Source organism: Phlebotomus argentipes, unplaced genomic scaffold, assembly GCF_947086385.1.
Source record: "Phlebotomus argentipes unplaced genomic scaffold, Phlebotomus argentipes genome assembly contig_15, whole genome shotgun sequence".
Lineage (NCBI taxonomy): Eukaryota > Metazoa > Arthropoda > Insecta > Diptera > Psychodidae > Phlebotomus > Phlebotomus argentipes.
In genome coordinates, this window is record NW_026776181.1 from 10,221,576 (window position 1) to 10,249,538 (window position 27,963).

General features: G+C 41.3%; 7 protein-coding genes across 7 annotated transcripts; 5 read left to right on the top strand and 2 right to left on the bottom strand.

Annotated features, from left to right (window-relative positions):
- The first annotated feature begins 313 nt into the window (after nt 1–313).
- Nucleotides 314–13,676, top strand: LOC132263265 (UPF0047 protein YjbQ). Its single transcript, XM_059762938.1, has 4 exons — nt 314–918; nt 7,653–7,707; nt 7,817–7,898; nt 8,388–13,676. The coding sequence occupies exons 1-4, from the start codon at nt 759–761 to the stop codon at nt 8,601–8,603; spliced, it is 513 nt and encodes a 170-aa protein (XP_059618921.1). The 5' UTR covers nt 314–758; the 3' UTR covers nt 8,604–13,676.
- Nucleotides 13,677–13,790: 114 nt separating this feature from the next.
- LOC132263264 (putative inositol monophosphatase 3) lies at nt 13,791–16,271 on the bottom strand. The gene is made up of 3 exons (XM_059762937.1): nt 15,980–16,271; nt 15,447–15,917; nt 13,791–15,062 (listed from the first exon to the last, which is right to left on the bottom strand). Exons 1-3 carry the CDS (start codon nt 16,160–16,162, stop codon nt 14,679–14,681), a joined length of 1,038 nt encoding a protein of 345 aa, XP_059618920.1. The 5' UTR covers nt 16,163–16,271; the 3' UTR covers nt 13,791–14,678.
- An 88-nt stretch (nt 16,272–16,359) lies between these two features.
- LOC132263266 (uncharacterized) lies at nt 16,360–17,596 on the bottom strand. Its single transcript, XM_059762939.1, has 3 exons — nt 17,391–17,596; nt 17,232–17,328; nt 16,360–17,170 (listed from the first exon to the last, which is right to left on the bottom strand). Exons 1-3 carry the CDS (start codon nt 17,540–17,542, stop codon nt 16,418–16,420), a joined length of 1,002 nt encoding a protein of 333 aa, XP_059618922.1. The 5' UTR covers nt 17,543–17,596; the 3' UTR covers nt 16,360–16,417.
- A 215-nt stretch (nt 17,597–17,811) lies between these two features.
- Nucleotides 17,812–20,075, top strand: LOC132263244 (cytochrome c-2). Its single transcript, XM_059762910.1, has 3 exons — nt 17,812–17,930; nt 19,585–19,808; nt 19,870–20,075. The coding sequence occupies exons 2-3, from the start codon at nt 19,628–19,630 to the stop codon at nt 20,013–20,015; spliced, it is 327 nt and encodes a 108-aa protein (XP_059618893.1). The 5' UTR covers nt 17,812–17,930; nt 19,585–19,627; the 3' UTR covers nt 20,016–20,075.
- Nucleotides 20,076–20,192: 117 nt separating this feature from the next.
- Nucleotides 20,193–25,761, top strand: LOC132263239 (AP-2 complex subunit alpha). The gene is made up of 9 exons (XM_059762906.1): nt 20,193–20,438; nt 20,712–20,796; nt 21,587–21,798; nt 21,859–22,052; nt 22,111–22,342; nt 22,409–22,927; nt 23,117–24,393; nt 24,496–24,700; nt 24,771–25,761. The coding sequence occupies exons 2-9, from the start codon at nt 20,733–20,735 to the stop codon at nt 24,846–24,848; spliced, it is 2,781 nt and encodes a 926-aa protein (XP_059618889.1). The 5' UTR covers nt 20,193–20,438; nt 20,712–20,732; the 3' UTR covers nt 24,849–25,761.
- A 73-nt stretch (nt 25,762–25,834) lies between these two features.
- LOC132263242 (serine/threonine-protein phosphatase 2A activator) lies at nt 25,835–27,156 on the top strand. The gene is made up of 2 exons (XM_059762908.1): nt 25,835–25,992; nt 26,049–27,156. Exons 1-2 carry the CDS (start codon nt 25,926–25,928, stop codon nt 27,035–27,037), a joined length of 1,056 nt encoding a protein of 351 aa, XP_059618891.1. The 5' UTR covers nt 25,835–25,925; the 3' UTR covers nt 27,038–27,156.
- Nucleotides 27,157–27,162: 6 nt separating this feature from the next.
- LOC132263243 (probable NADH dehydrogenase [ubiquinone] 1 alpha subcomplex subunit 12) lies at nt 27,163–27,889 on the top strand. The gene is made up of 3 exons (XM_059762909.1): nt 27,163–27,314; nt 27,417–27,594; nt 27,658–27,889. The coding sequence occupies exons 1-3, from the start codon at nt 27,223–27,225 to the stop codon at nt 27,808–27,810; spliced, it is 423 nt and encodes a 140-aa protein (XP_059618892.1). The 5' UTR covers nt 27,163–27,222; the 3' UTR covers nt 27,811–27,889.
- Nucleotides 27,890–27,963: the final 74 nt, after the last annotated feature.

A 27,963-nucleotide genomic window follows, 5' to 3' on the forward strand; every position in this document is an offset into this window, starting at 1 on the left:
GTGAAAAATCCCCATAGAAATCATCACCGCGGATTTCTTAAAGAATTCTGCAGAATTGAGAGGAGAATTTCCCATGAAAGGACAGATAATCTGCGGATTCTCGCATTCAGATGTCCACCAAAGAGAAAAAATGAGCTTTTTCCAATGATATATCTAGAAAAACTTATGCCTTTTTGATATTTTACGCGAATATGTCGTTTTCTTGGATTTTCCTACCACCTCCACGGTATTTGGGAATAAAAATTGTGAGGTGAGTTTCGCTGCGGATCGACATGTCCCATTCATCGGCCGACAATTGGTGTGCCGATGGTGATGGCGTTTGATGGGATGTGAGGACAAGTGATGGAAAAAGTGAATATTAATCGAAATTGAATGGGTATTGTGTGAAAAAATGTTGCACTAGTGCGTGCTGCAACATCGAGTGCATCCAACCCAAAGGTGGCGCGAGAGGTGCTGGGCAGGAGGCACCGTCAGAAGGAATCCCTCAGCTGGAGTGTGGCTGTTGCCCGAAAAAGGGGGGTGTCGTTCATTTTTTCCGTGGCTCGGGCGCCTCTGTTGGACGTGTCGCGCGCGCCCCACGAGCAGTGGACTGCGAGTCGAACGCGGGGTGCTGTGAGCTGGAGGCCCACCACGCGGGGCCACGCGAGTGTGTGAGGACAGGGGCCACCGCCTCGTGCGAGTGACGGGCAGTGAGTGAGTGTGCAGAAGGTCCTCGTGAGGCTCCTCTGGACAGGAGGATTATCTCCCTGAGCCCCAAAATGGCTTCATCGAATCGCGGCATTCAGCTGGGATCCGCCTGGTTTCAGCGCAAAATCAACCTGAGACCTCAGCACCGTGGTGTTCATCTCGTCACCGAGGAGATCCTCCGGCAGATGCCAGAGCTGGGACAATTCTCCGTGGGACTGTGTCACGTTCAAAGTAATTCTCCCCATTCATCCGTTCTCCCTGCTTTTCCGGGCCCCGCGGTGGCCGCAGAGCGGCCGCCACTGCGCCAGAGTGGAAGTGTGTCAGTGTTTCTGTGTCGCTCTGCAGATCTCTGCACACATCCAGAACCAACTGGAGCACACAGACTTTCTCCCTGCAGCGGGCAAAAAAGCCCCCACAAGCCCTGTGATCCGTGAACAATCGCAAATTCATGGGGAGAGCAATCTTTCCGGAAGACGAATCTGCTGTGTTATTCTTAACATGCTCAGTGGACGAGTGATTCTTGTAATGGCCAGCGCGTTGTCTTTCTTGTTATCTTATAAGCCTTCAGTCACTAGGATTGAGTGAAAAGCACTTAAAAATCTTCTCTGGGGAAGATTTTTTATGTTAAGGGATTTAATGTATTTCAGATTAGATTTTCGCGGGATTCTATACTCCACAGTGCAGAAGATTTAGCCAGTATATAGTTTTCATCGTTTTCCTGATGCTTAATACAACTTCAAATCCGGAAGGCGTTAATGGAAAGTTACGAGAATAGCAAGATACAAAATTTGCCATTATTTGTTTTTTTTAATGTTTTCTATAGATGATACTTTTAATTGCTTGCTGCGTTTTTTTGCTTGCTCTTTCACTTAATCTTAACATCAAAATATATTTTAATCATAAATGAAATAAAATGATAAAAATAGTGGTGGATTTTCACATCTGTAAATTACAATAGCAGTGAGTTATTGACAAGAAGACACGGTAATGCAAAGAATCACAGCAAATATGCAGCAGAAAAGCGCTAATCATTACCATATGCTCAATTAAGTAACTGGAGAAATTTATATGAGTCTTTCCAGGACAATATTCCTGGCAAATCTTCCGGGAAATCTCATGGGCTTGCCGCAATATTGAGCAGCGTGGGTGGGAAATTCCGGCAAAGTGTCATTTCGTGGGAAATCTCCACCTATATGCTCGCGACTAAACAATCCATGTGTGGCTATCATAAATCGTGTCCACCCAAGTCAATTGGCTCACGAGACACACACACTTCCTGGCCCGGGATATTGCAGGGGATTCTCGTGGTGTGTCCCTCGTGGTGGGGCTGTTCCGCGGGGTTTGGCGAGGGGCTTTCTCCCCGTTCTCGCGCCCTGAAGGCGCAAAAAATGTGTGCCAGTGTGAATGAATAGTGGAGAGTTTTATTGATGTTTCCAAGTACAACCATCAACCTGTGTTTGACCCTAAACTCATTCTTTCTCTCTTTCCCACAAGGTGTTCTCGTCACTTCTCCTTACTCTCCTGACGCTCTCACTCACCCCCGAAAAAAGAACGCCAATAGTTGGAACCCCCATTTAATACTATTATACACTCCTAATACAGTTGCGGAAATATCTTTGCGCACATCCGCGGGATTTGGTGGGCTCTGGGCGGAAATTATAGAGCAATAACCGGTGAAGGATTGGTTTTTTGTGAAATTCCAAGTAATATTTCAATGCAATACAGCCTGGGCACTAATTATAGCTCCACTGTAGGTATCCAGGGTGTAGGTAGTCTGGGGCAAAAACAAAAAATATCAAATATGGCGTTTGATTGCCTATCCATAGCCAAAACAAAACCCCCAATATGAGGCCCCTCCGCCGGATCCTAGGGATTCTAGGGAACTTTATCACTTTCTGGCCTGGCACTAATTATAGATCCACTTGGGAAATTTCACTATATCTCAGCGAAAAAAAATCGGAAAATTCTGAAAATCATAAGGATCCTTCATTTTGAGCCCAGAAACCATTTACCGTCGCCACACCCCGCCTCGGTCCTCCGTGGACCCCACTATTTAAGGTCTTCGCCTTGCATAACACGATATTCCAAAATGGCTCCTTCGCAATGGGGCGGGGGGCCCAATGGCCATAAACTGCTTCACAGAGCTTGATTGAAGCCTTTTGAGCATAATTGGGCTATCTGACCCCGATACCATCCTTGAATCCTGGCCTTAAGCACTTCTTCCAGGGTCTTTTTCTGCTTCTAAGAGCCCAAACCACCCCAACCCCCGGACCACCCCCAATGAAATGGTGCGAAAACTTCTTAGGACACTTCTAGGAAACCCGTGGACCCCAGATCCGGGGACGGGAAGTGCCTCGGAGGGAGCGCCCTAACGTGGAATGAGAGCCAGTTGAAATTCAATGAAAAACCATACAATTTTAGGTGGTTTTCGACTGGGTCTCATTCCACGGTGTGGCGCTCCCTCCGAGGCGCTACCCATCCCCGGATCTAGGGTCCACGGGTTTCCTAGAAGTGTCCTAAGAAGTTTTCGCCCCATTTCATTGGGGGTGGTCCGGGGGTTGGGGTGGTTTGGGCTCTTAGAAGCAGAAAAAGACCCTGGAAGAAGTGCTTAAGGCCAGGATTCAAGGATGGTATCGGGGTCAGATAGCCCAATTATGCTCAAAAGGCTTCAATCAAGCTCTGTGAAGCAGTTTATGGCCATTGGGCCCCCCGCCCCATTGCGAAGGAGCCATTTTGGAATATCGTGTTATGCAAGGCGAAGACCTTAAATAGTGGGGTCCACGGAGGACCGAGGCGGGGTGTGGCGACGGTAAATGGTTTCTGGGCTCAAAATGAAGGATCCTTATGATTTTCAGAATTTTCCGATTTTTTTTCGCTGAGATATAGTGAAATTTCCCAAGTGGATCTATAATTAGTGCCAGGCCAGAAAGTGATAAAGTTCCCTAGAATCCCTAGGATCCGGCGGAGGGGCCTCATATTGGGGGTTTTGTTTTGGCTATGGATAGGCAATCAAACGCCATATTTGATATTTTTTGTTTTTGCCCCAGACTACCTACACCCTGGATACCTACAGTGGAGCTATAATTAGTGCCCAGGCTGTATTTCAGAATATTGTATGATGAAATTGATTGTCTAGAGAGATTTTGATTATCGCATTTCTAACTCAAGTCTCATACTGAAAATCTACAAAATATCTCTATTTTAAACCACTTAGAAAATGTTTCAATTCAATTTCAGTTTAAATACTTTTACAGTGCTGAAATACTCGAAAAAGAGCTTTAGACATTACCTTAAAATAAAACGGTTCAACTCTAATTATCCTGTTCTCATCTAATATAAAGCATTATATGAAAACTCATAGCCGGTGAAACCTTTCTTGGCTACTGTAAAAGATTGCCTCCTTATTGAATTTGAAATGCATCACTCCACTCTGTGGACAACAATGCTTATGAATATTCAAATTAATGGTGGATGTACACTTATTTCCGTGAGTGTGCGTGCCAGAGGGTGGGTGGAAAATGCTACTCATGTGTTATTTAAGTGAATTTCTTTGCTCACTCGCAGAGAGCACTGTACACGACAATAGAAGGGTGACCAATAGAAGAGAAATTAAATCGGGATTTGTTAATGAAATTACTATAAGCATGTTCTCGTGGATGGGCGACGAGAAAAAAAATCGTGTATTGGGCGGTAAAAATAAATACGGTTGAGGCATTAGGTACAGTGTGTTAGGAGAAAAAAAAACATCAACCGAAAATTGATTTTTGGCATTGTGGGCAATAATACCGGAGACGAAGAGACCAATTTGGGAAATTGTATGAAAATTGTAATTGAATGTACCCGTGATGCCACGAGGTGTAAATATGAGTGTATAAGGGTTGGGTAGAGGCGAAAAGAGGTGCGATGGTGTTTCATTCACTGCCAATCGAATTTGTGTCAAAACAGCATTAAAATAGGTTAATTATTTCCCTTGTTCCACTTTCCCAACTAGCACGGATGGATTGGAAGTGTAATGAAAATCGAAGAAATCCCCAAAGGCGATCAATGGCTCTGGGAGGGAGACTTTAAGCCCATCGTGTGTGGAGGAGGACAATTGAGCGAGAAATGCTTCTTCGACTCACTGTCTCATTTCTGGGCCATAAACGGAGGTTCCTTGAGTGATTTTCTTCACCCACTATTGCAGAAATACTGTCCACAATTGACTATTTGTGCGATTATGTAGTGTGAATATTCAATTTCAACAATAAAAGTGGGTATTTCGAGCGGAGACGAGTGGAAAGGTGTATCGGGAGTAGCAAGAGAGAATTTCATTTCCTTGATGTTGATACAAAACATCTACACGCCTGAATAAAGGATCTTTGCTGGTGAGAAAGAGAGTTGGAATGATGGTGGAAAAAAAACATACAAGAATCGCGATAGTGTGTTTGAATATGCATTCAGAAATTCACAATGTTCTTCTGTAGGCATGCCAACACACTTGCATTGAGAGTGAGATTCTTAAGTTTTGCGAGACAAACTGCGAATAGCGCATTGATGATTTCCACTATATCTAGTGGAAGTGTGAAAACAATTTGTAATCGTGTGAAGTTTTTTGTAAATCGAAAGTTTACCCATTTCTAGACAGTTTATACTAATTATTCAAAAATTTCACCTTCTTGTTTTTCTTCTTAAAGTCCATAAAATGCAATTGAGGAAAAATCACGCGAATTTTACGCGCCAATATCTACCAATTGGCGCCTTCATTTGAATAATATCTCAATTATAGTGATTTTCTCTTTGTTGCTTTGTAAAATACTTTTGGAAGAGGTGCATTAATCCGTGATAGCTTGATCAGATATGGAGAATGAATTGAATTTACACTTGACTTGACAGACGAAAAGACACCGTAAGATGATTATTTGATGATTAAGCAATTGACTGACTTCTCATCTCTATTTTCCATCTTAACTAACATTTGAATCATTACAACCAATCAACATTCTAGGCAATTTTTTTTTGCAAGCAAGCTAGTAATTTAAGAAATATCTTTCTCCATTTCCTGGCAGAGCACCAGTTTTTGGGTACTTTTTCTACAGTAACACTTGCTGAGTGATTAATTGATATGGAAAGTGTAATAAATCAACTTCTGTGTGTATTTTGGTGAATGACTGCTGAAATTTTGTGCATAAAAAAGCTACTCCGGTGACATTCATGCCTCTATTTCGTGGAGTGAAGAAAGGCATTATATGCGACACAAGATTAAAACCTCATATCTGAGCATCGCACTAGTGACACTGGCTTGACCCTTAGATAATCCCTCACTGCTTCCCCTCAAGTTGCAAGCTTCCAAGTTGAATCGATTTGCAACTTTGTCACACTTTTATAAGGAATAATTGTGCCACATTCAAACAATTTATTGTTGTTCCATTTTTGCCAATTCAGAATGTGTGTGTGTGTGTATGAGTGTGGGGTTTTTTGGAAAAATATAAACTCACCATATATAATTCGCTAAAAAGTTTTTAAACTTTTAAAATCCCGAGCTCTTGGGCATTTCAGTGCATGACTTTCTCGCTCTCTTTCTCGCTTCGGCTTGTCCTTAACGTTTAAATATTGAAAATGCCATTAAATGCCTGACTTTCATATTTTTCCGAGGTGGAGAAATGGGTGCCTCGTGACTCCCAGAAAAATATTGTCTGTGCCGGAGACGCGAGGAGGAAAATTGCAGGGAAACGAAATAGACTCTTCTCTATTCTGTTATTTTATGTGGGTCACTTCAGAGGTCCGTGGCCTGAGTGTGGAGGTCTTAATCTTGGGGAAACAGTATTGTTGGGATTGATGGGAAATGAAGGAATAGCGATGCAGTTTTCGTAGAAAATAGCAACTCATGCTTGCGTATTTGTATGATGTTATCACTGGGAGTTATGATATGATTGGTCGGTTTTGAAACAAAAATTGAAATGTGAATTGAATAGAGAAAATTTCGCAGATCTTTCTCTCGAAGTTAACCGTAATGCATGACACTTTTCACCTACATGATATCGCTGATTTTTCGACTAACTGAATCTTTTCTAGAGCCACAGCAAAGTGCCAAAGAATTGGATTGCAAGGAGGAGAAAAAGTGTGTTATTTGTGTTCGATGTAAATAATTTATTAACGTACGGGCGCACGGGGTCAGGAGAATGTCATGGATTTACACTTTATGATTCTCTTCCCAGTGCTCAGCATTTTGTAGACAAGTATATCGCTTATACCGGGAATATTTTATACGTTGTAATGTGGGGAGAGAGGACGTGTTGTGTGTATGCAATTTGGCGTGCACCTTTAAAACTGCAGTTGATGGGCGAGACGGACACAGGCTGTCGGGGCATGGGAAAAGCCACCGTGAGTCTCCGTGTACATTGGAGGCATAGGTTCGGGAAAAATTGCTCACGGACGGGCGGGGGTTTTGGCGAAAGAGGGGTGGGCAAGGAGGGAATTTGTGGGGCTCTTTAGAGTGTTGTGGCAGCAGAAAGCACAGCACAAAACGCGGTGTGTTCCACAAATTTACTTACAAATTCACTGCGACGAACTTTATAGCTGCAATGAGGCAATCAATTCGTTTTATGCTAAAACTCTTCACCTAAATTTATCCCAGGCGCGCGGAGAGCGGCAGTGGCAGAAAAGAAAGTCACATGAGAAAGGAGTTGTGTGTGCCCAAGGAAAGGGTGGGAGGAAAAGAGCGTGTGTTGGGGAGACTCAAGGAGGGGAGATAAAGCGTGTCAATTTAGGAGTCATAAAGTAACATGAGTGAAGAGAAAAAAATATATCACACACTTTCCAACTCAATCAATTTGTATTAATGACACTGGAAAGGATTAGGTGTGTGCTCTCCTTTTTTCACTCTACAAACACACATTTATTACGGGGGAATGAAGAAAATATCCTTGCCTAATGACTGATGAGCTCTGAATGTACTCATAACGTTATTCCCTGTTCATCTCTTTCAGTTTTACACACATCCGCAAGTTTAGCGCTAAATGAGAGCTGGGATCCAGATGTCAGGTAAATTATTAATATAGTTTTTTTGTATTAACTGTGAATTCGGATAAAATAGACCATTAAAATATTCATTGAAAATTTTCAATTTCTCCCCCATGCTTTCGTCGAACAGGGATGATATGGAAATGATGCTAAATAAAATAGTCCCCGAAGGTTTACCTTATCGACATTCATGTGAGGGACCTGATGATATGGTGAGTGATTTTTTTAAATTGTTAAATTTATATGAGAGAATCTAGTTTTTTACTTGACAACGTGTCACTGAGTTGAGAAGCCGGTAGGGTGAAGTTATTCTAGATAAGTTTTTTCTAGATCTCAATTTCTGAAGCTCACAGTGTTTGTCTTCAACATAGGTACTGAGTAATGTAAAGTAAATGAAAGTTATAATTTTGCAAAAAATTTTATCTCTTCCAAATATTTCTTACTCATGTTTTTATTTAGAGAATTCTCATCGCTCTCACGAAACTTCGTCAATTAAGAGAAGAGTAAAGTGTTGACAAAATTAAGAGTCTTTAATTGAAAAATAACAATCATTTTTTCTATCGGCTTTTCAACTCTGTCGTCAAAGGCTGTGAGGTGAAGCCATAAAGTCAATTAGGGCAAAAAGGCAGCCGCAGGAGTGAAAAAAGAGCGACTCGCTGGCATTTAGTGACTAAAAGGGAAAATGTGTTGTGTTTTTGCAGCCCGCACATGTGAAAGCCTGCTTCCTGGGCAGTTCATTGACAATCCCCATCACAGACGGCAAACTGTCGCTGGGCACGTGGCAAGGTGTCTGGCTGTGTGAGCATCGCGATCATGCAGGTAGTCGTAAGCTCGTGATAACACTGTCCGGCTGTCCGAGGGACTCGGCGCGCAGTCCTTTGTCGCCGGTGTCACCAATTGCCTCGACGTCCAGTTAGGGAAGGCCCCGCTCCGCTCGCGACAGTCGGTAATCGTCAGCGCGAGGGAGCGAAGAGTCTCACATTCACTACACCACAAGCAAGAAGGGCGGCCGAGGAGGGTGAGCCGGGCTGGAGAGACCCACCAGGTGAGCGCAGGAGAGGATTTTGGTGGTGTTTTCCGGCGATATGGAAGGGAGATTCAAAACACTTGTTGAGATGGTCAATTCTCCGACGAGTGTTAAAGGATACACAAGTTTACTAGAAAGAGGAAAGCGATGGACGCGCGCGAAGAATGGCAAATAATTTGCACTTTACAAGACACATCGATCCTCTTCATTAGCAATATGATTAGTGGGCAGAGAAGGCGAAAGAGAGAGAACACTATAAGAGAAAATTATTACAAAGAGTTACAATATAAGAAATGTTTTACAAACCATCAAAAGGAGAAAAAAAACTATTGTTAAGGGATATTATTGTTATTTTTGTGTAATACCACCAAATCGTAAAATCACTACTTAAATTCTTCCTCTTTAATTTTGAGAATATAAAGAAAACAACTCATTCAGGAGATCTCTTTGTGGCTATCTCTTGTTAGGTATCCGGGAATTACGGATAAATCTGGATAGAAGCAATGGTAGTGAATTAAAAAAGAGAGTTATCCTAAATGGGGAATATTGATGAAAAACACACAAAACCACGTTGCACGCAATTATGGGCATTTGTTATTGTAATAACTTGTAAATCGTGGGGTGGAATTTCTCTTGTGAAAACACGAAGGAGAGAAAAAATGCCGCCTTCACCAAAGAAACTATTATTTGACAATTTATAAATAAATTTCATGTGATGAACTGCTAATTTTATGAGAAACTCGATAGTAAAAGTGGCGAAATAAATACATTTAATGATAAGAGAGTGAAAAATGATGAGAAACCTAAAAACTATTTATAAAATAATGTCTCTTCTGCACAAATCACTTTAAGACAAAAAATGAGAAAAAAAACATTAAATCTACCCTTTTAAATCATTATAGAGAAAGATGAGAAAACAATTAAAATACCTAATTCAGTAGGCGAGAAGAGGAGGGAAAAAATTGTATAGAAGCATTAAAGAAGAAGAAAATCTGAATATTCTTTGTATATGAATTTTCCTATAAAAAAAAAACAATGAAAAGATAAAACTAATGAGTGCAAGAAAACAACTTATTTTAGTATTTATCAAAATGGAAAGTGCGATGATGATGGATGTAAATGACGTCCTCTCTAATATCTTATTTACTCTTTTCGAGAAAGAGAAACAAGACAGGATGAAATTGACAAACCGAGTGTATAAAAATGTCAAGTTAATTGACGGTGAAAATTGATTAAGACAGAAGGAAAAAATCTAACAATTCATTCATTATATTAACTACATAGTTGAGAAGAGATAGAGAAAAGCAAAATCTCTCAAGGTGTAACAAAATTTTTCTTATTAGACTTCTAACATTAAAGATACTAAAGAAAAGCAACTTAATGAAAAAAAACGTGTAAATAGTTTATTAGATGATGAAAACTTACAAAAACAAATTGATTAATTATTTGCATTTTTACACGTTTGTTATTCTTGTAAGTCATGTCAATATTCCAGCCAGAGACATAAAAAAAGAGAAAAGCTACTAAATCAGACAAAATTAACATTAAACTCACTCTTTCGTCCATGAGATTTTTTATGCCAAAACTGCAATTGCCATATTAATAGGAAAAGTCATAGATAGGTTTGTCTTCGTAACACAAAAAGGGGTTTATCGTTGCGGAAATTTTCAGCTTATCATGATATTCAGAAAAGTAAAAGAGTTTGAACAAAATTCTATAGATGACTGAAATGATATTGATGATTCGATATTATGGATAAAGTTGATTTTTTGAACCTGAGAAGTAATGTCATGTTTGTGTTCTGATGTTAGTAAGAGGCCAAATTAACTTGAAACGTGATACAGTGACATTTACCAAAAGTGAGGCACAACGCAAGATTTCAAAAAGATATTACTGTTCGAAATCATCTTTTAACACCGCTTATGATAAACCCTTGAAAGTGAAGCAAACAATCGTGAACCAAAAGTTTTTCTCTATATATCAAAATTGTCTTAGAAAAACAATCCATTTTACTGGAACACAGAGAGTCAACAGTTTTTTCTTCTTAATGTAAGGTAAAACAAGAGAGTTAATTGTAGGAATTGAGGGACTTGCATCTACTTAAGCAGTAAAATTCCATGAAAATATAACAATTCGAGGGAAAAGTATAACATGAAAAACTAATTACAGGGTCATTTGGTTAATTTTGGAGATGAAACTACACTTTGAGCAGCATAATGTATTTTTTGGCTTTTTTGCATCTCTCGTGTCAATCTATGACAAGTCATTCAAAATACACCGGGAGTAGAAATGAGCTGTCCATCGGTTGAAAGCTTTTCGAATTTATTACAAAAATGTTGAATGTCCAAAAAGGAAAATGGCAATCAGAGCAAATCTTGAAACTTTTATGCATTTCCGTCTGTTCTTTCGTATTCGCGAAACTGGGGAGAAATTCCGATGTAGTGCTTCTGGTGAGGAAGATGGACAGAAATGCAATGAAATCATAGTGAATCTAATGAGCGAATTAGCATTTTTCCGCAGATTGAGCCATCAATGGATGTTTTCCCCACTAAAAAGACCAATTACTTAGTCGATGGAAGGGTTTTAAGAGAGTGTAGCTAAATTTTTGTAAGCATTGCACTGCCAATCATTCGTTCAGTGTTCCGAAAAATCATTCGCTTTGTTTCGCATAGAACTCAATTTTCAGTTTCTTCTTACAAAAGATGAATTATATTAATGGCAATTAATATTGAAACGACAATATGTAAATAAATAAAAGGTGAATGGAATTAAAAGAAATGATCGTTAATAAATCGAAAAAGACATAGAAAATATGCCATTTGTGTAAATATAATTTCGATAAATTGATATCAAAACGGATTTTACTTATAATTTAACTCGAGTTGTTTCAGTTTATTCTTCCGTAGTTTTCCCTCCCCCCGTAAAAGTGGAAGTAAAAACCCAGATATGCGGATTGAAGAGCGAGTATAAAGTTGAAGAGGATATATTTTGTTAAATAAAAATAGAATAATAAAATGAAAATAAAAATGAGAAATAAATTGAAGATGATTAACTAATGCCGCCGCATTGACGATCACTTGCGAGGCGATTTGACAATATTATATCAAATTTAGCAGATGAGAAATGAAGAGAGAGAAAAAATGTAATTAAAGAAAGAAAATTAATTAAAATGATTATTAAATCTATCGTGTAAATAAATATTAAGAGAACTATGATGGGGAATTAAACAGTTTAATTTGTTTGTCTGCAGTGTTAGTCGATTGAAGAAATACAAGACGCGATTTGAAAATTGACGTACAGTGAAGAGCACAGTGTTCCTAGTGACAGTACAATTCTTTGTCTTGTATTTGCGCGTTTCTCATTCCCTATTTTTCCTAATTTTGCCCGAGAATGATAAACTCTTGATTTATAATTAGAAGAGACCGTCGATTCCTTTCATAATATGTAATCACGTATGCAATTCTGGATAGTTTTTTTTTCTGAAGATAGGTGGATTTATTTTTAAAAGGAATTTTTGTTTAAATCATTAGTTTGCTCTTTACTGTACTTTTATGGCACTAAAACACCACATTACAATTTTTAAATAATTTTTCCTACAAAATGTCACAAGTTTGGGAATGTTGATTACACAAAATACACACTTAAGGAAATTAAAAAGTATAGCCGCATGAAAAAAAATCATAAAACGAAGAATGATGAGTGTAATGTATTTAGGTGTAAAATCACGATGAAAAAATTGGGATCCCGTTTCTACTGTAATTCTGTAAATACAAAGTAAAGAATATTGGAGAATTATTAGATAAAATGTAAAGAGAAGTTATATTGTTGATTAATTGAATTACTGTATAAATTGGTTAAGAGTTATTTCAATTTGATTAATTGTAAACGATCGGATGTTTTGGATAAATGAATATAAAGCAAACCATGTGAATGAAGTTTAAGTGTACAGAATTATTTAGTGATTTTTCCGAAAAAAGAGTAATGAAAGAAAAAAAGATTAAAATTCACTCTTGCAACAGGCACAATGTTCTGTAGTTGAGCGCAAGAATAGCTCGGTTAACAGCATTTAAATCGCAGTTTTTTCATCTATGTCCTCATGTGAAAAAGTAATATGCAAATTAGATACACAGAAAATAAATCAAAAATTCATAACATTGCAGTCTTCCTACAGAGATTTTCAGTGAAAACGACACAAACACGTTTAGTAAGGGAGAAAAGAAGAAATGCTGAAGAAAAACCACACAATGCAGACATTCTCACTTCCACTGTGTTTTTTCGGGTGAAGAATGAGGTCAGAGAAAGTGCAATTCCCCAATAAAATTATACTCACACACGCGTTCAATTGAGGGGCAAATTTTGGGAGACACATTGTAAACGTAAAGTCCACAACGATGTAAAAAAATGAACTAGAATTTTCCGTTAAATGTGACTTAAGATCCGCTTTTTTGTTTCACTTTTATCTTCTTTCATTTTGTATTTAATGTTAGGGAAAGTAATTTTGAACCGTCCTTGTGTTTAAAGTAATGAAAAAGGTGAACATGATAGTAATTCAAAAGACTATGTAAAAAATATAGTTCTTTTTGGTGTGAAAATTCCTTGTTTTTTTTATTGATTCAAGTCAAGAGAAACATTCCAAATTTTAGGAAATTATCCTCTAAATGAGGTTACACTTTGTTAACATCAGAAGAAACCTTGTGTAAGGCTACACGGTGTATTCAAAATTAAAGAAAACACACATAGAAAAGAAAATTGAGAAAGAAAAATATGAAACCCGATGAAGAGAAATCATTGGATACGATTTAATTGAATTTAAACTTAATAAAAACTTTTTAATGTGAATATAAGTTTTAGACAAAAGAAAAATGAAAGAAATAATAGAATCTGCGTGTAGATAAACTTTAAAGGAATAAACAAAAGAGAAAGATATTAAAAATAGTGCTTTTCTAAGAAGAAAAAAAAACAACCAACTACAAAAGTGAATATTAAGTGAGATTTAGGAGAAGAAATTCACATTTTTTGGCACCATTTACTACTTAAGTAGGAAAAAGTGGAAATATTGCAAAAAATACAGAATTTAGTAAAAAATAAAAATTTTGGCAATTTCAAAACATCCCCAGAAAAAATCACCGCAGAAATCGATACTCCAATTCTTATACGTATGTACATTAAAAAAGTAATTTAAAAACATTTCTATTGATGCATTAGATTAAAAAGAAGAAGAAAACAATCGCCAGAGAGAAATTATAGTAAGAAATTGTACTAAATCTTGTAAAAAGAGAAGTCGTGACACTGCATTAAGTTATATAATAAAAAACGAATTTGTGGGGGATTAAATCAAAAAAACGCATTCATATTACAAGTCAAAAATTGACGATGAACCCCAAATATTCGCGTTTTTTCGTTGTACGTACTAAGTACAGAAAACCAGAAGATAATAGTGAAGTAAATTGTTTGCGAGTGATTAAATAAAAGTTTTCATTTCCCGCCTCATAACAAGAAAAAAAAATATGCAGCTTCAATTATAAAAAGGAAAAAAATCCAAAAAATGGAGACAAAAAACAGCACGGATAAGTGTAGCAAAATTGGAAGAGCGAACGAGAAGCTGAAAGGCATGAGAGAAAGAGTATGCAAAAAGCGCGCCCGTACCAAAAACAGAATAAAAACAAAAAATTACATTTAATTATAAATGAATGACATTAAGTATAAATATAAAAAAAATACGCGCAAACTTAATTATAAACGAAGGAAATAAAAGGAAAAAAAATATATGATGACATAGTAAAACTTATACGGAAGAAATATTAAATAAATAATAGTTATTATGATAATTAATAAAACCACTCTTTAATTTTTTTTTTCCTCTCTGCTTCAGTTTCCCACTAGAAAAACCAACACTTAAAATCCCATCTTTTCAATCTATTTGTGACTCCTTTCATAAATAAATTCATCTACAATTTGAGCATCATCATACTTTAATCTCTCGCTCGCTGTACTTCATTATCCGCTCAATGTACTTCTCGTGGTGGTTCTTGAAAGCTGCTAAGAGGCCTTTGGCGTTCAGCACGGGCTCGTGCGGGCTGTAGGGCAGCTCCGTGTTGAGAAGATTCGTCATGCGACCGCCGACAGCCCTCAGGATGGCATCACCGGCGCAAATGTCCCACTTCTTGATGGCCGTGGTGTGCAGATACGCAGTGGCATTGCCGGAAATCACTTGCAGCACTTTGTAGCCCGCGCCGGCAGCCGTGATGATCTTGGTGTTCTCGCCGAACACTGCTTTGGAGTAGTTCTTCACTTCACCCGCATGCGAACGGGACACAATCACAGTCACTCCTCTGTCGCTCGACTCCTCCTGCAGAGAAGATTTAGAGAGAAGAATGTGAATTTACTAATGCAATGGTAAACAAGTATAATCTATAGACGACGTGATCTGTATTGCTTTCAGATTGAGAAGGCAATAATTTTTCAATTTAAGTAATCTGCAATTTCCTTTCTTCTAACGTTTGAAAACAAATCTTCCTACTCTAAAATTCAGTGATTCATTGCTTCCCGCACTCTCTATGGATGAATTTTACAGTCATGAACATGAAATTGATTTAAATGGGCTTTGGAACTCAAGATAAGCTGAATTGCAGCTGTTTGTGAAAACAGATATTTAGGTCAGTAGTCGCGGTACGAAAATGTTCCATCAGCACTTTGTCGTCCCAACGATATCGGATATTTTGCTGAAGCTCACCTTGACGCGTTGCAGATCCTCCGACACGGCCTGTCCTGTCCAGGCCCACGTTGTCTTCTGCGTGAAAGGATTGTGAATCACTCCAATGGTGGGCTTTCCCTTGATGGCAATGCACACCATTGTCGTAACATACTCAAACAGCCTCTCCGTGTACTCCTGCGTGGCGTCCAGAGGATCAATCCACACCGTCACGTCGTCACTGTCCACCGTCTCGTCAGGAACAGTGAGCGTCTCTCGGAGGACAGTCGGGTCCAGATCGAAGAGCTTTACATCTGGACAGGTCATCTTCGAGCTGTCTTCTTCAGAGATGATCTTGAGACGCGGAAAGATGTGATGCAGGCCGAATTGCATGACGCAGTGTGACTTGAAGTCTGCCTCTGTTACGGGATTATTGGCTCCCTCGGCCGTCTTCCCTTTGCTCTTGACATGGAAATCTGCGCTCTTGGACACTGCCACGACTTCCAATCCACCCTGGAACACCACAACATTGTCTTCAGACGACTTTCAAACATCTCCACTTTGGAATTACTTACCTTTTCAGCCGCCTGAATGGCCCCAATTAGCAGCTTTCGCAGATTCACGACATTTGGATCTCTGGCAATGTATTCACCCGGATCTGTGTTGCCAATCAGCACGTAATACGTGAGGAAGAAGAGGGCAGTGAACAGAATGAGTAGCCCACACTTATTAATCCTTATTGAGCCGCCGAAATTCATCTTTCGCCGTGGATTTCGCAGTCAAGCCACAGGAATCCTCGTTCTATTCACCAACACTCATTTCACACAAGATTTTGGGCGTTCTGAGGACTACAGAACTACAGCTCAGGGAAAATTCCTCTACGTCGCGGTTGTGGCGAAAACTGAGAGAATGAGAAACGTCAAAAACGCGCGTCGCAATCGAAAAAGCCACGAAGTCTCACGAATGATTAATCCGTTTATTCTTCATAACCAATTTCCTGACCAGAGACTTATCTAGCCTGGGCCCGGTTCGAGCCCTTGTTGGGAATTGCTACTACCATCTGTGGTGCCCGTGGACAGAAGATCTCCCTCAAAAATGTCCCTGAAACCACCCAAATCTCCGGATTCCGATTGGGCGTTCGATTGTGGATTCTCCTGGACCGACGAATCCGCTCTGGATGCCACTGAGAAATCCATGAAAGCCATGTAGTCCTCCTCCTTGATTGTGGAACTTGATTTGTGCATGTTCTGGCTCTCTTGCATAAATTTGTCGTACTCCTGAAAAGTGTTCTTGAACTCCTTGATCTCAACGCGATTCCTCCCGATCACGTTGTCTTTATAGTAATTGTGAAGATTCGTGAGAGATCGTCCGCTCATGGCCATGTAAGCCTTCTCTAGAATCATCACATCCAAATGCCGATGTCTCTCGGCTATCTGATCCTGGGATATCGCCTCATTTGTGTACTCCATCAGAGATTTGTAAAAGTAATCCACAGCGTCTACGAACATCACCATTGCCGAATCCTGAGCCTCGGTGTATCCGGCAATTTTCAACAGTCCTCCTAGAGATCGCCTAATTGCTGCATCCACTTCAGTCTTCTCTAGACGCGGGAAAGTCCTCATTTGTTCGCCACGAGTGAACCTCGTCTCTCGCGGTTGACTGAAGCAAAATGGATTGTTATTCTCTTTGATCAAATTCGCCGAGTTTCCCGGTGGGAAGTCAATACTTGGCATCTTCTGACACGGATTCAAAACGTAATTGAGGCCCTGCGGAAGCAGAAAATTATTTGAAACCATATAAACACCACATACATTTACGAAAACCTACCGATTTGTCCACGTATGTGTCAATGAGAGTCTGAATCATTTCCCGTTGATTTATCACCTCAACTGTTTGTGTAACAATTACATTCTCCGAGTGGAGCCTGTAGGAATAAAATAAAGGTTTGTTTATTTCCGGAAGCGCTCAAAAGTCCCCAAAACTTACTTTTCCGTCTGACTTTGTTGACTCTCCCGGTTTTGCTGTAATTCTGCTAGTAAATCACATCTTGTCTCTGAATAGATAATATCATTTGGTTGAATCTCCTTCTTCTTATCACTACCATCCTTAAAACCACCCCAATGAGTTCTATTTATCATGTTTTTGTCCGAGAAATGCAGAGACGCGGTGAGTAAACAAAAGTGCACGAGGTTATGGAGAAGCACGGGTGCCAACATGCGGGGAATAAAACTTTCAAGGGAAAATATTTATCTCAGATTGTGGTGCGGCGTTTGTTGGTGTTCAGGACTTGAAAATAGATTTAATTTTACACCATTTGGCGTTATGTTTTGCTGTTTCTCTTAGATTTTAAGAAGTAACAATACAAAAAACAAATTTCCCGCGTCTCTCAAAATCTTACGCTTGGTGGCGCTCCGAAGGTAAGTTTTTTCGCCAATCTTATAGCAGCGCCCCTGGCATAGCATCTCACAATTAGTCTACTGTGGTTCCTCGTCGCTTCGCCGATTTTCCGTCGGGAAGAAAATATTTGTAAGTATTCTAAAAATCCACGATATTCCACTAAATATAGTGAAAATCAGTAGTCTGAAATATGGTGTATACATAAAAGTAGAAAGATTGTGATCCGACCAGATATTTTCCCCAGAAAATCATGTGAAACTTGGTGTGGCAAAGTTTCAATTTTTAGTGGAATATTCCCAAATTATTGGCTAATTTTAGTCAAAAGTACTTTTTAGAGTCTTCTAAAAGCATCTGGAAGTGCATAGAGTGCAAATGTTCATTGGGATTTGTGATTTTTGTGGTTATGTAATTTCCCAGAAAAGCTGATGAATTTCGCCTTGATAAAAAAGCCTCCAAGAAACCACGTGTTTGCTCGCTCAGAGACTGCTTTGATTGCGTCATCATAGCAAAAAATCCCGCAAATTCCATTCAAGCCTTTATCTAATCAGTGAATTTGACTGTATGCTTCGCTGCAATGGATTTTCAGTGTCAGCTTGAGTGGGCTACTTATGTAATCGCACTGGGAAAATGGGAAAATCGAGGGCGTCTGGCGGGCATCCAAAATATCGCAAAAAGCGCGCCCCTTTATCCTCCCACGCTCTCTGGAAGATCCATTTTCCTCAATTTTCCCAAGGTTGACCCACTTTTCTGGGGGCAAAGCCAAAGTCTCGCGAGTTACGTCATCAGATTTTACACGCTTGCGTCATAAAGGTCGACTGGTGTATTTTGCATTGAGTGTTGCTCTCTGTGGCGCTTTTCCTCTACTTTTCACCTTCCTGAGCCGTGATTATGTCGTGTCTGTCTCGTGCTCTTGAGGCTGCATTGGAGATAATTAATTATCGCCAAGTGACGAGCGTGAAAATTGCTTTGGAACGCCCAATTAGATACTTTTTTCTCGCGAACACACCCTCGCCTAGGCTTTTCCGCGGGTGATTTGGCTGAAATTGGACACGCTTTTGTGCCATTTGTCCCACCTTTTCAACGCCTTCTGCCACACTCTTGATAGCTCTCTTTCATCTGGAGATTGTGCAGGGATTTGCTGATTAGTATTGCTGAGGAAATGATGTTCAGGGTGCGCGCGCGCGCTAGTCGTGAAAATAGGTGAAAATGGGGGATAATTGATCAGGTGATCCGATGTCTGAGACTCGGAGATTGTGAGTAGGCGAGAAGTTGACAACAGCTGGCAAAGGTCCAAATTAGAGTTCAAGGCAGTCGCTTTGGCATCTCCATGCACTCGTGCCTGATCTTAAGGGCGGACTCGTTAGTAAACAAGGTCGAAAACGGGGTCGTTTAACAATCGAAGATCGCCATTTGTCTCAGTGCGCGAAAAAGAGAGAACTAGGCTATTTTGGTCGATATTTACTTCAGTAAAACAAGCTTAAAGTATTTGTTTCCAAGATTTTCGCAACTTCTGTGCACATTCTAAATTTATGATTTGTAAATATATACGTTAAACGCATTATAGAAGCAACATGCAGTGCAATGTAATGAACTCGTCAGAGGGAATTTTTCAAAAGTCGATTATCTATGCATTTAAAAGGAGGAATTGAAGAGAGAAAACACCAATTCAAATTAGCATCGAATACTATAAAAGCAAGGAAAAGATAATTTTACCAGAAGGATGGAAGGAACTATGTGAACAATATAATTTAAAGGAGGCCTAATCGTTTCTCATCCTTTGCAGATTGCTGTCTAGTGTGTAATTAAGGAGTGCTTGAACAAGGACAATGGGCGTTCCAGCTGGAGATGTTGAGAAGGGCAAGAAGCTGTTCGTACAGAGGTGCTCTCAATGCCACACCGTGGAAGCTGGTGGCAAGCACAAAACCGGACCCAATCTGCATGGTTTGATTGGCAGGAAGACTGGCCAAGCGGCCGGATTCTCCTACACGGACGCCAATAAGGCTAAAGGTGAACTACATAATTGATTTTTGCTCTGAATAGCTTTACTAAAAGACTTTTGCTTCCTAAGGTATTACATGGAATGACGACACTCTGTTTGAGTATCTCGAGAATCCAAAGAAGTACATCCCGGGCACGAAAATGGTGTTTGCGGGATTGAAGAAGCCGCAAGAGCGGGCGGACTTGATTGCTTACCTCAAGGATTCCACCAAGTAAATCGTGGTGGGATACTGAAATCCCACAGTATACATCCGAGAGAAGAGGGAACTAGGAAAATTTTGTGAAAGGAAGATCGCTAAGTTATGTATTTAACAAACGGATTTAATTCAAAATCAATCAATTAAATCAATTGACGATAGAGAATATTGTGTGTTCAATTGCTGTAAATGTGAAGCAAATATATTGAAATGTTGAGAAGTGCGAGTTTTTGGCGGGATCTGGAGCAATTTCCTCGACTTCGCACTGTTCGATCACGATGGCGCTGGTGTGCGGCGAAGAGAAAAGTGCATCCTGCGGCGCTGGCGGCGTATAACAGCTGTAGTACACTTTACTGTCATCACAGAAGAAAATCAATATTTTCCTCATTTCTGCCGATACAGTCGAAATAACCCAAATTCATCGCAATCGTTTGCATACAAAGTAAGTATGAGGTGCTGGGGGTGGTTTTTGGCCGCGTGCGAGGTGGAAAATGGTCGGAAAATGGGCGAAAAGTGGTGTGTGTTGGCAAAGGGAGGGACCCAGAGTTGACATCAATTTGGCCCTCAGTGGCGCAGTTTTTCGCGAGAAATCCACGCAAAATCGATCACAAGTGGGATTTGGTAGCCACGTTGTGTGTCTCTGAGTGTCTGTGTGGGGGTGGATTTGCGCGGGGGCGCCAGAGTGGCTGAATGGTGACGGATTTTCTCTTTGCAGAGAGCTGAGCGACGAAGCAAGATGGCACCAGTTCGTGGCGATGGAATGAGAGGACTCGCCGTCTTCATTTCCGACATAAGAAACTGTAAGTGTGCAATTGCAAGAGACCCGGCGGGCAGACAAGACGGGCGATGTGCGGTCGCATGCACCGGTGGCCAATTGAAGGCCGAGAAGTGTGCGTCCGGAAGGGCAGAAAAGTGCCGCAAAGCGAGAGATTTCTCAGCTCTCTTGCATAGGATTTATTAATTCAATTACTGAGATAAGTGACCAGCATCGTTGAGATTGACCAGCGGACAATCTCACTGTTGGTGACTTATCGCGGATTTGGTGGGGACTCTCGTGGTCCAGAAAATGGGTGGATTTGCGTGAACGATCGCCCGTCTCTGTCTGGCCGAAAGGAAGGCAGACCGAGAGTAACAAAGGCGCTCCTGATAAGAATTACAGGGTGGCTCGGTAAATTGGCTGCAGAGAGAAAAATTATCGTATTGCAATGATTTATTAAAACAAATTAAATCTCAACATTACGTATGAAATTTGAGGATTTTGAACTAACTTGACCTCAATTTCTTAATTGCTTAGGTACATTAATGTCTGAATCACTATCTGTCCGATTTTGGCATAGCTTTCGTAACATAATTCAAGCGGTTTGATGTCTTGGATTTTATCTTAACGCTAGGTTTGGGGTCAGTGTGAAAAAGGATATCAAGAGTGTTGTCTTGCAAATTTCATGATCAACCTTATGACTACAATTGTATTGTTCGCATTTTTGCACTCTGCCTTTGCCCTCATTTTTCTGTACAAATCCACTCAATTTTCATGATATCGCCCAAGAGCAACTTTCTTATCCTGTGATATTGCTTGTTTTTTTCCATTAGGCAAGAGCAAAGAGGCGGAGATCAAGCGAATAAACAAGGAATTGGCGAATATTCGCAGCAAGTTTAAGGGTGACAAGACTCTGGATGGATATCAGAAAAAGAAATATGTCTGCAAGTTGCTGTTCATTTTTCTCTTGGGTCATGACATCGATTTTGGCCACATGGAGGCGGTAAATCTGCTGTCGTCGAATAAATACTCCGAGAAACAGATCGTGAGTTTGGTAGTTGATACATAAAAGGGAGTGAGCTAATTTTGCATGATGCTTTTGCAGGGCTATCTCTTCATCTCGGTGCTTGTAAATACAAACAGTGACTTGATAAAATTGATTATCCAGAGTATCAAGAATGATTTGCAGTCGCGTATCTCCATCCATGTTAACTTGGCTCTGCAGTGTATCGCCAATATTGGCAGTCGTGACATGGCTGAGGCGTTCTCCAATGAGATTCCGAAGCTGCTGGTGTCTGGGTGAGTTTAGAGAGACAAATTTGAAGTGTTACTTTGATTAATTGACGGCTTCTTACAGAGATACCATTGATGTCGTGAAGCAGTCCGCTGCCCTTTGCCTTCTGAGGCTCTATCGCACTTGCCCGGACATTATTCCGGGCGGCGAGTGGACTAGCAGGATTATTCATCTGCTTAATGATCAGCACATGGGCGTTGTGACGGCCGCTACGAGTCTCATTGACGCACTGGTGAAGAAGAATCCGGAAGAGTACAAGGGATGCGTGAGTTTAGCTGTGTCACGTCTATCCAGGGTGAGTGTTTGCCCAGTCTTATACTTCTCACAAACTTTTCCTGATCATTGAATTTGTTCTTCTCAGATTGTCACTGCGAGTTATACAGATCTTCAGGATTACACGTACTACTTCGTGCCGGCGCCATGGTTGTCCGTGAAGCTTCTGCGTTTGCTGCAGAACTACAATCCAGTGACGGAGGATCCGGGCGTTCGTGGGCGTCTCAATGAGTGCCTCGAGACGATTCTGAATAAGGCGCAAGAGCCACCAAAGAGCAAAAAAGTGCAGCACTCAAATGCAAAGAATGCCGTGCTGTTTGAAGCCATCAATCTGATCATTCACAGCGACAGTGAGCCGAATCTCCTCGTGCGTGCATGCAATCAGCTGGGTCAGTTCTTGAGCAATCGTGAGACCAACTTGCGCTACCTCGCGCTGGAGTCGATGTGCCACTTGGCAACGTCGGAGTTCAGTCATGAGGCGGTGAAGAAGCACCAGGAGGTGGTGATCCTCAGCATGAAGATGGAGAAGGATGTGTCGGTGCGCCAGCAAGCCGTTGACCTTCTCTATGCCATGTGTGACAGAAGCAATGCAGAGGAGATTGTCCAAGTAAGCACTTTTCTGTGAAATAATATGCAAATTCATCAGCTCTTGCTAATGAGCCATGAGTTGTGTGCTCTTTTTGTCTGGTTTGCAGACAATGCAGAGCATTGTTACTCATGCCTAGATTAATATCTCATCATACACTATTTTTACTGTCTGCGATTGCTTATCTACGCATTTTTTTTCTCCTCGCAGGAAATGCTCAACTATCTGGAGACAGCGGATTACTCCATTCGCGAAGAGATGGTCCTCAAGGTTGCCATCCTGGCGGAGAAATACGCCACGGACTACACTTGGTATGTGGATGTGATTCTCAATCTCATCCGTATTGCCGGTGACTATGTGAGTGAGGAAGTGTGGTATCGCGTCATCCAGATCGTCATCAACCGCGAGGAGGTGCAAGGATATGCGGCCAAGACGGTGTTTGAGGCTCTCCAGGCGCCCGCGTGCCATGAGAACATGGTCAAGGTGGGCGGATACATTCTGGGGGAGTTTGGCAATCTCATTGCCGGCGATTCGCGCTCAGCGCCGATGGTGCAGTTCAAGCTGCTGCACTCCAAGTACCACCTATGCTCATCCATGACGCGTGCTCTGCTGCTGTCCACATACATCAAGTTCATAAATCTGTTCCCAGAGATCCGGAGCACCATTCAGGAGGTGTTCAGACAGCACAGCAATCTCCGTTCGGCGGATGCGGAGCTGCAGCAGCGCGCCAGTGAGTATCTGCAGCTGAGCATTGTGGCATCCACGGATGTATTGGCCACGGTGCTAGAGGAAATGCCGTCATTCCCTGAGCGCGAGAGCTCCATTCTGGCGGTGCTGAAGAAGAAGAAGCCCGGTCGAGTGCCGGAGAATGAGATTCGGGAGAATAAGAGCCCAATACCCGCCACGGCGAATAATACTCATCAGAATAGCAATCATACATCGAACAGCACCAATGCGGATCTTCTAGGGCTCAGCACACCGCCGTCTGGCAATCAGAACAGCCAGGGAACGTTGATTGATGTGCTCGGAGACATGTACAACAACTCGTCGGCGGTGGTGTACAACACGAAGAAGTTCCTCTTCAAGAACAATGGCGTGCTGTTCGAGAATGAGCTCATTCAGATTGGGGTGAAGAGTGAATACAGGCAGAATTTGGGACGCTTGGGCTTGTACTATGGCAACAAGACTCAGACGCCGCTTACCAACTTCTCGCCGGTGCTTCAGTGGCCGGCGGAGAAGGCGTCGCTGCTGAGTGTGCAGATCAAGGCAGTGGAGCCGACTCTGGAAGCTGGAGCGCAGATACAGCAGCTCCTCAATGCGGAGTGCGTTGAGGACTTTGCCGATGCGCCATCCATTGATCTGTCCTTCCGGCACAATGGCGTCCACCAGAAGGTGAACATCAAGCTTCCGCTAACACTCAATAAGTTCTTCGAGCCAACGGAAATGAATGGAGAGTCGTTCTTTGCCAGATGGAAGAATCTCGGAGGGTGAGTTTTAGACTTTTATTGACTAGTTCTTGAGTCCTTTCTGGCTGATATTCTGGCTGAACGCAGTTTGATGATACTGTGAATATTTTCTTTCGCTTTCAGAGAGTCCCAGCGAGCACAAAAGGTATTCAAGGCACAACTTCCACTGGACTTGCAAGCAGCTAGGACTAAACTAATGGGCTTCGGGATGCAATTGCTGGAGAGCATCGATCCGAATCCCGACAATATGGTGTGCGCGGGAATCATTCACACTCAAACACAGCAAGTGGGCTGTTTGCTGAGACTGGAGCCCAACAAGCAAGCTCAGGTGAGTTGGCGGAGTGCTCAAAGCGATGGCAGAGAGAGAGTTAGTAATGGTGATGTTATCTCTTTCGCAGATGTTTAGATTGACCATCAGATCGAGCAAGGAAAGTGTTACAAAGGAGGTTTGCAATTTGCTTGTTGACCAATTTTAAAAGTTTTGCACACGCGACAAAAGACAGTGAGCAGAGAGCGTGAAAATGGGGGAAAACGTTAGACGTTAAATGTTATTCTTTGTCCTCCTGTTGTACTGTGTATATGTAATTTCGTGAAATGACGAGAAAGATCGTGTGGAGATGGCAAAGATGGATATTTTCTGTTGGACAAAGATAGGAAAAAACTGAATTGTACCCCGAAAAATCCCATTCAGATTGAGCTGCAAGTGAGCTCAAAATAAGGTATAATTGTACATGAAGAGGAGAGAAAGTAATAATCTCAAAAAGAGTTTAATTTAAGGACTATATTAAAGATTTATCATATAAAGAGAAGAAATAATAATGAATATTGCAAATATTTGAAAACCTAGGCATAATTTAATGGAAAGATTGAGCAAGAAGTATTCAAAATTTACCTGTAAAGAACAATTTAAATGCTAAAATGAAATTTAGGCATATTGGCTACATAGCAAAATGAGAAATCCAGTAAAACTAAGAGTATACTATTGAGAAATAGTGTAAAAAAAAATCCTAGAGAAGCACTTTCAGATGCTAAATGATCAGAATAATTGTCGTTTATCCTACTTTATTACTATTTTTTGTATATTTTTCGTTACATTTATATTCTCTTTTCCTTTTTACAATGAATTTATATACGAAATGAGAGAATTTGTGGAGATGAGAGACTCCTGAAATACTTTATCTGTCGCATATTCAGTTAAAAATTTTGTATATTTCTGGAAAAATCGTCGCTTGATTCAGTTGTTTGGGAAATAGTAAGGCGGAATCACTCATGAAATATCGTAGAAGTAAATATTACTGTTGGCAGTCATACATACATATATTGAGCAAATACTGCGATAAAATGTATTACAGAATTAATATAAGACAATATATATAAAGATAAATCAAAGCAAAAGTGGTCTTTGAAAAGGGCGCGGAAAAACATTCAAGCTCCTCTCAAGAGACCTCTGCAGGAGAGTACGCGTATTGTTTTCCATCATAAGTCGGTGTTTTTCTGGTAATCTCCAGGATATTTCACAGAAAGAGAAGTTTTCCCAGCTATTTCCTGGGAAAATGGGTGACAAAGACGATGCAGTGACTTCAGGGACTCCTCTGGCGCATGCAGATGCAAAGAAATCAGGTAATTGTTAAGTATGTTATGAGAAATCAGCTACATCTCATTAACCCCAAAAACAGACTGTCCGGGAGTCTTCAGTGCGCCCACGAAATGTGTCAAGAGTGCCATGGATATTCCGGCCTGGGAGCAATCGGAGGCTTATCACGAACTCATTGGATTCATAAATTCAGTCAGCATGTCCATTCAGGGCAAGAAGATTTCGGCAGAAGTTCCCAAGTCGGCAGGAGTTGACAAAGTTCTTCAGCTCTTCGTCAAACTGAACGTCCTGGTTGACGACACTCCACCTGTAGATCAACCCCAGCGCTTCGGGAATGTGGCGTACAGATCGTGGCATCAGAAGATGAGAGACAATGCTGAGGAGATGCTCTTGAGCGTCCTTCCAGAGGAGAAAAAGGGGGCAATTGTGGAGATTATGGCATACTTTGTAGACTCCTTCGGGAACTCTACGAGAATTGACTATGGCACTGGCCATGAGCTGGCCTTTGTCTTCTTCCTGTGCTGTCTCTTCAAGCTGGGAGTGTTTGAGAGAACAGATCAGACAGTTGTGGGTTTGCAGGTGTTCGACAAGTACCTGATCTTCGCCAGGCGCCTCCAGACGACATATCGAATGGAACCGGCCGGCAGTCATGGGGTCTGGAGTTTGGATGACTATCAATTCATCCCCTTCATCTGGGGGAGTGCTCAATTCGCCATGAACAGCCCCATCGAACCTGCCCAGTTTCTGGACGAAAATGTTATTACGCGCCACAAGAATGACTACATGTTCATCAGTTGCATCGATTATATCCAAAAAGTGAAGACTGGTCACTTTGCTGAGCACTCCAACCAACTGTGGAGCATCTCAGCCGTACAGAGCTGGTCCAAGATTAACTCGGGCCTCGTGAAGATGTACCAGAAGGAAGTGCTGGCCAAATTTCCTGTCATTCAGCACGTCGTTTTCGGATCTCTCATGGCGTTCAAGCCAGTGAAGCCGGGAACGCTGCTCTCCTCCGTGAGATTGGGCTTCATACCTCGTCCTCAAGCGGCCAGACTAGATCCTCCCAAGTAATTTTGTGATGCTGATAGGAAAATCTGAGACTAAAAGATGATATTCAGATAAAGCGGTCTTTTTTCATAGAAAGTTTATTCTAGTCATCGCGAGAGGCGCTGCTGTACGTAGAGAGGGCTTTGGAAAAGAAAAACAAAGTTTGGTGAATTTTTTCTGGCAGGAAAAGTAGAAAAATCTCCGGTGTAATGTCCTATTTTGGGCTGGACAGAGTGTCCAAATTGTTCAGAATCATTCAGCAGAATGGTGGCATTCGGGCGAGTCTCTACAAGCTGTATAGGTGAGCAAATATCTGCTTATATAACACTTAACCTAGAATTGTGTTTTGTTTTGGTGATTGAAAATACAATTTTTGCCCTTTCGGGCACTTCTGCCCGTCCAGGATGGATGACCTAAAGGAGGGACGACTCGTGGGTGAAGACAAGTACGGAAACAAGTACTACGAGAATCCCTACTTCTTCTATGGACGCAATCGCTGGGTTGAGTACTCGCCAGACTTCAGCACGGATTACGACGGATCCCAGATTCCGGCTGACTGGTTTGGTTGGATGCATTACAAGGTGAAAACCTGAGAACTTGAATTGTAAGTGGCTGGCCTGCTTGAATGCTTGAATGTCTTGCAGACGGATCTTCCTCCGGATCGCGATGGGACGCGGCCAAAGTACAAGTGGATGGTGGATCATTCTGAGAACATGTCCGGAACTCCCGGACAGTACATGCCGTACACAACCACCCGGCCCAAGATTGAGGCCTGGGACCCCAGCAAGAAGCAGTAGAGATCATGAAGCTATTAGGTAAATCCTTTCCGGTTTTTGTTATCTAGTGGAGAGCCAATAAATTGGTTGTCTGGCCAGACTACGAACTTGGGAGAATTACTGGTGAAATTCTGCGCATTCGACTCTCTTCATGAGCAATTTGGGGGGAATTTG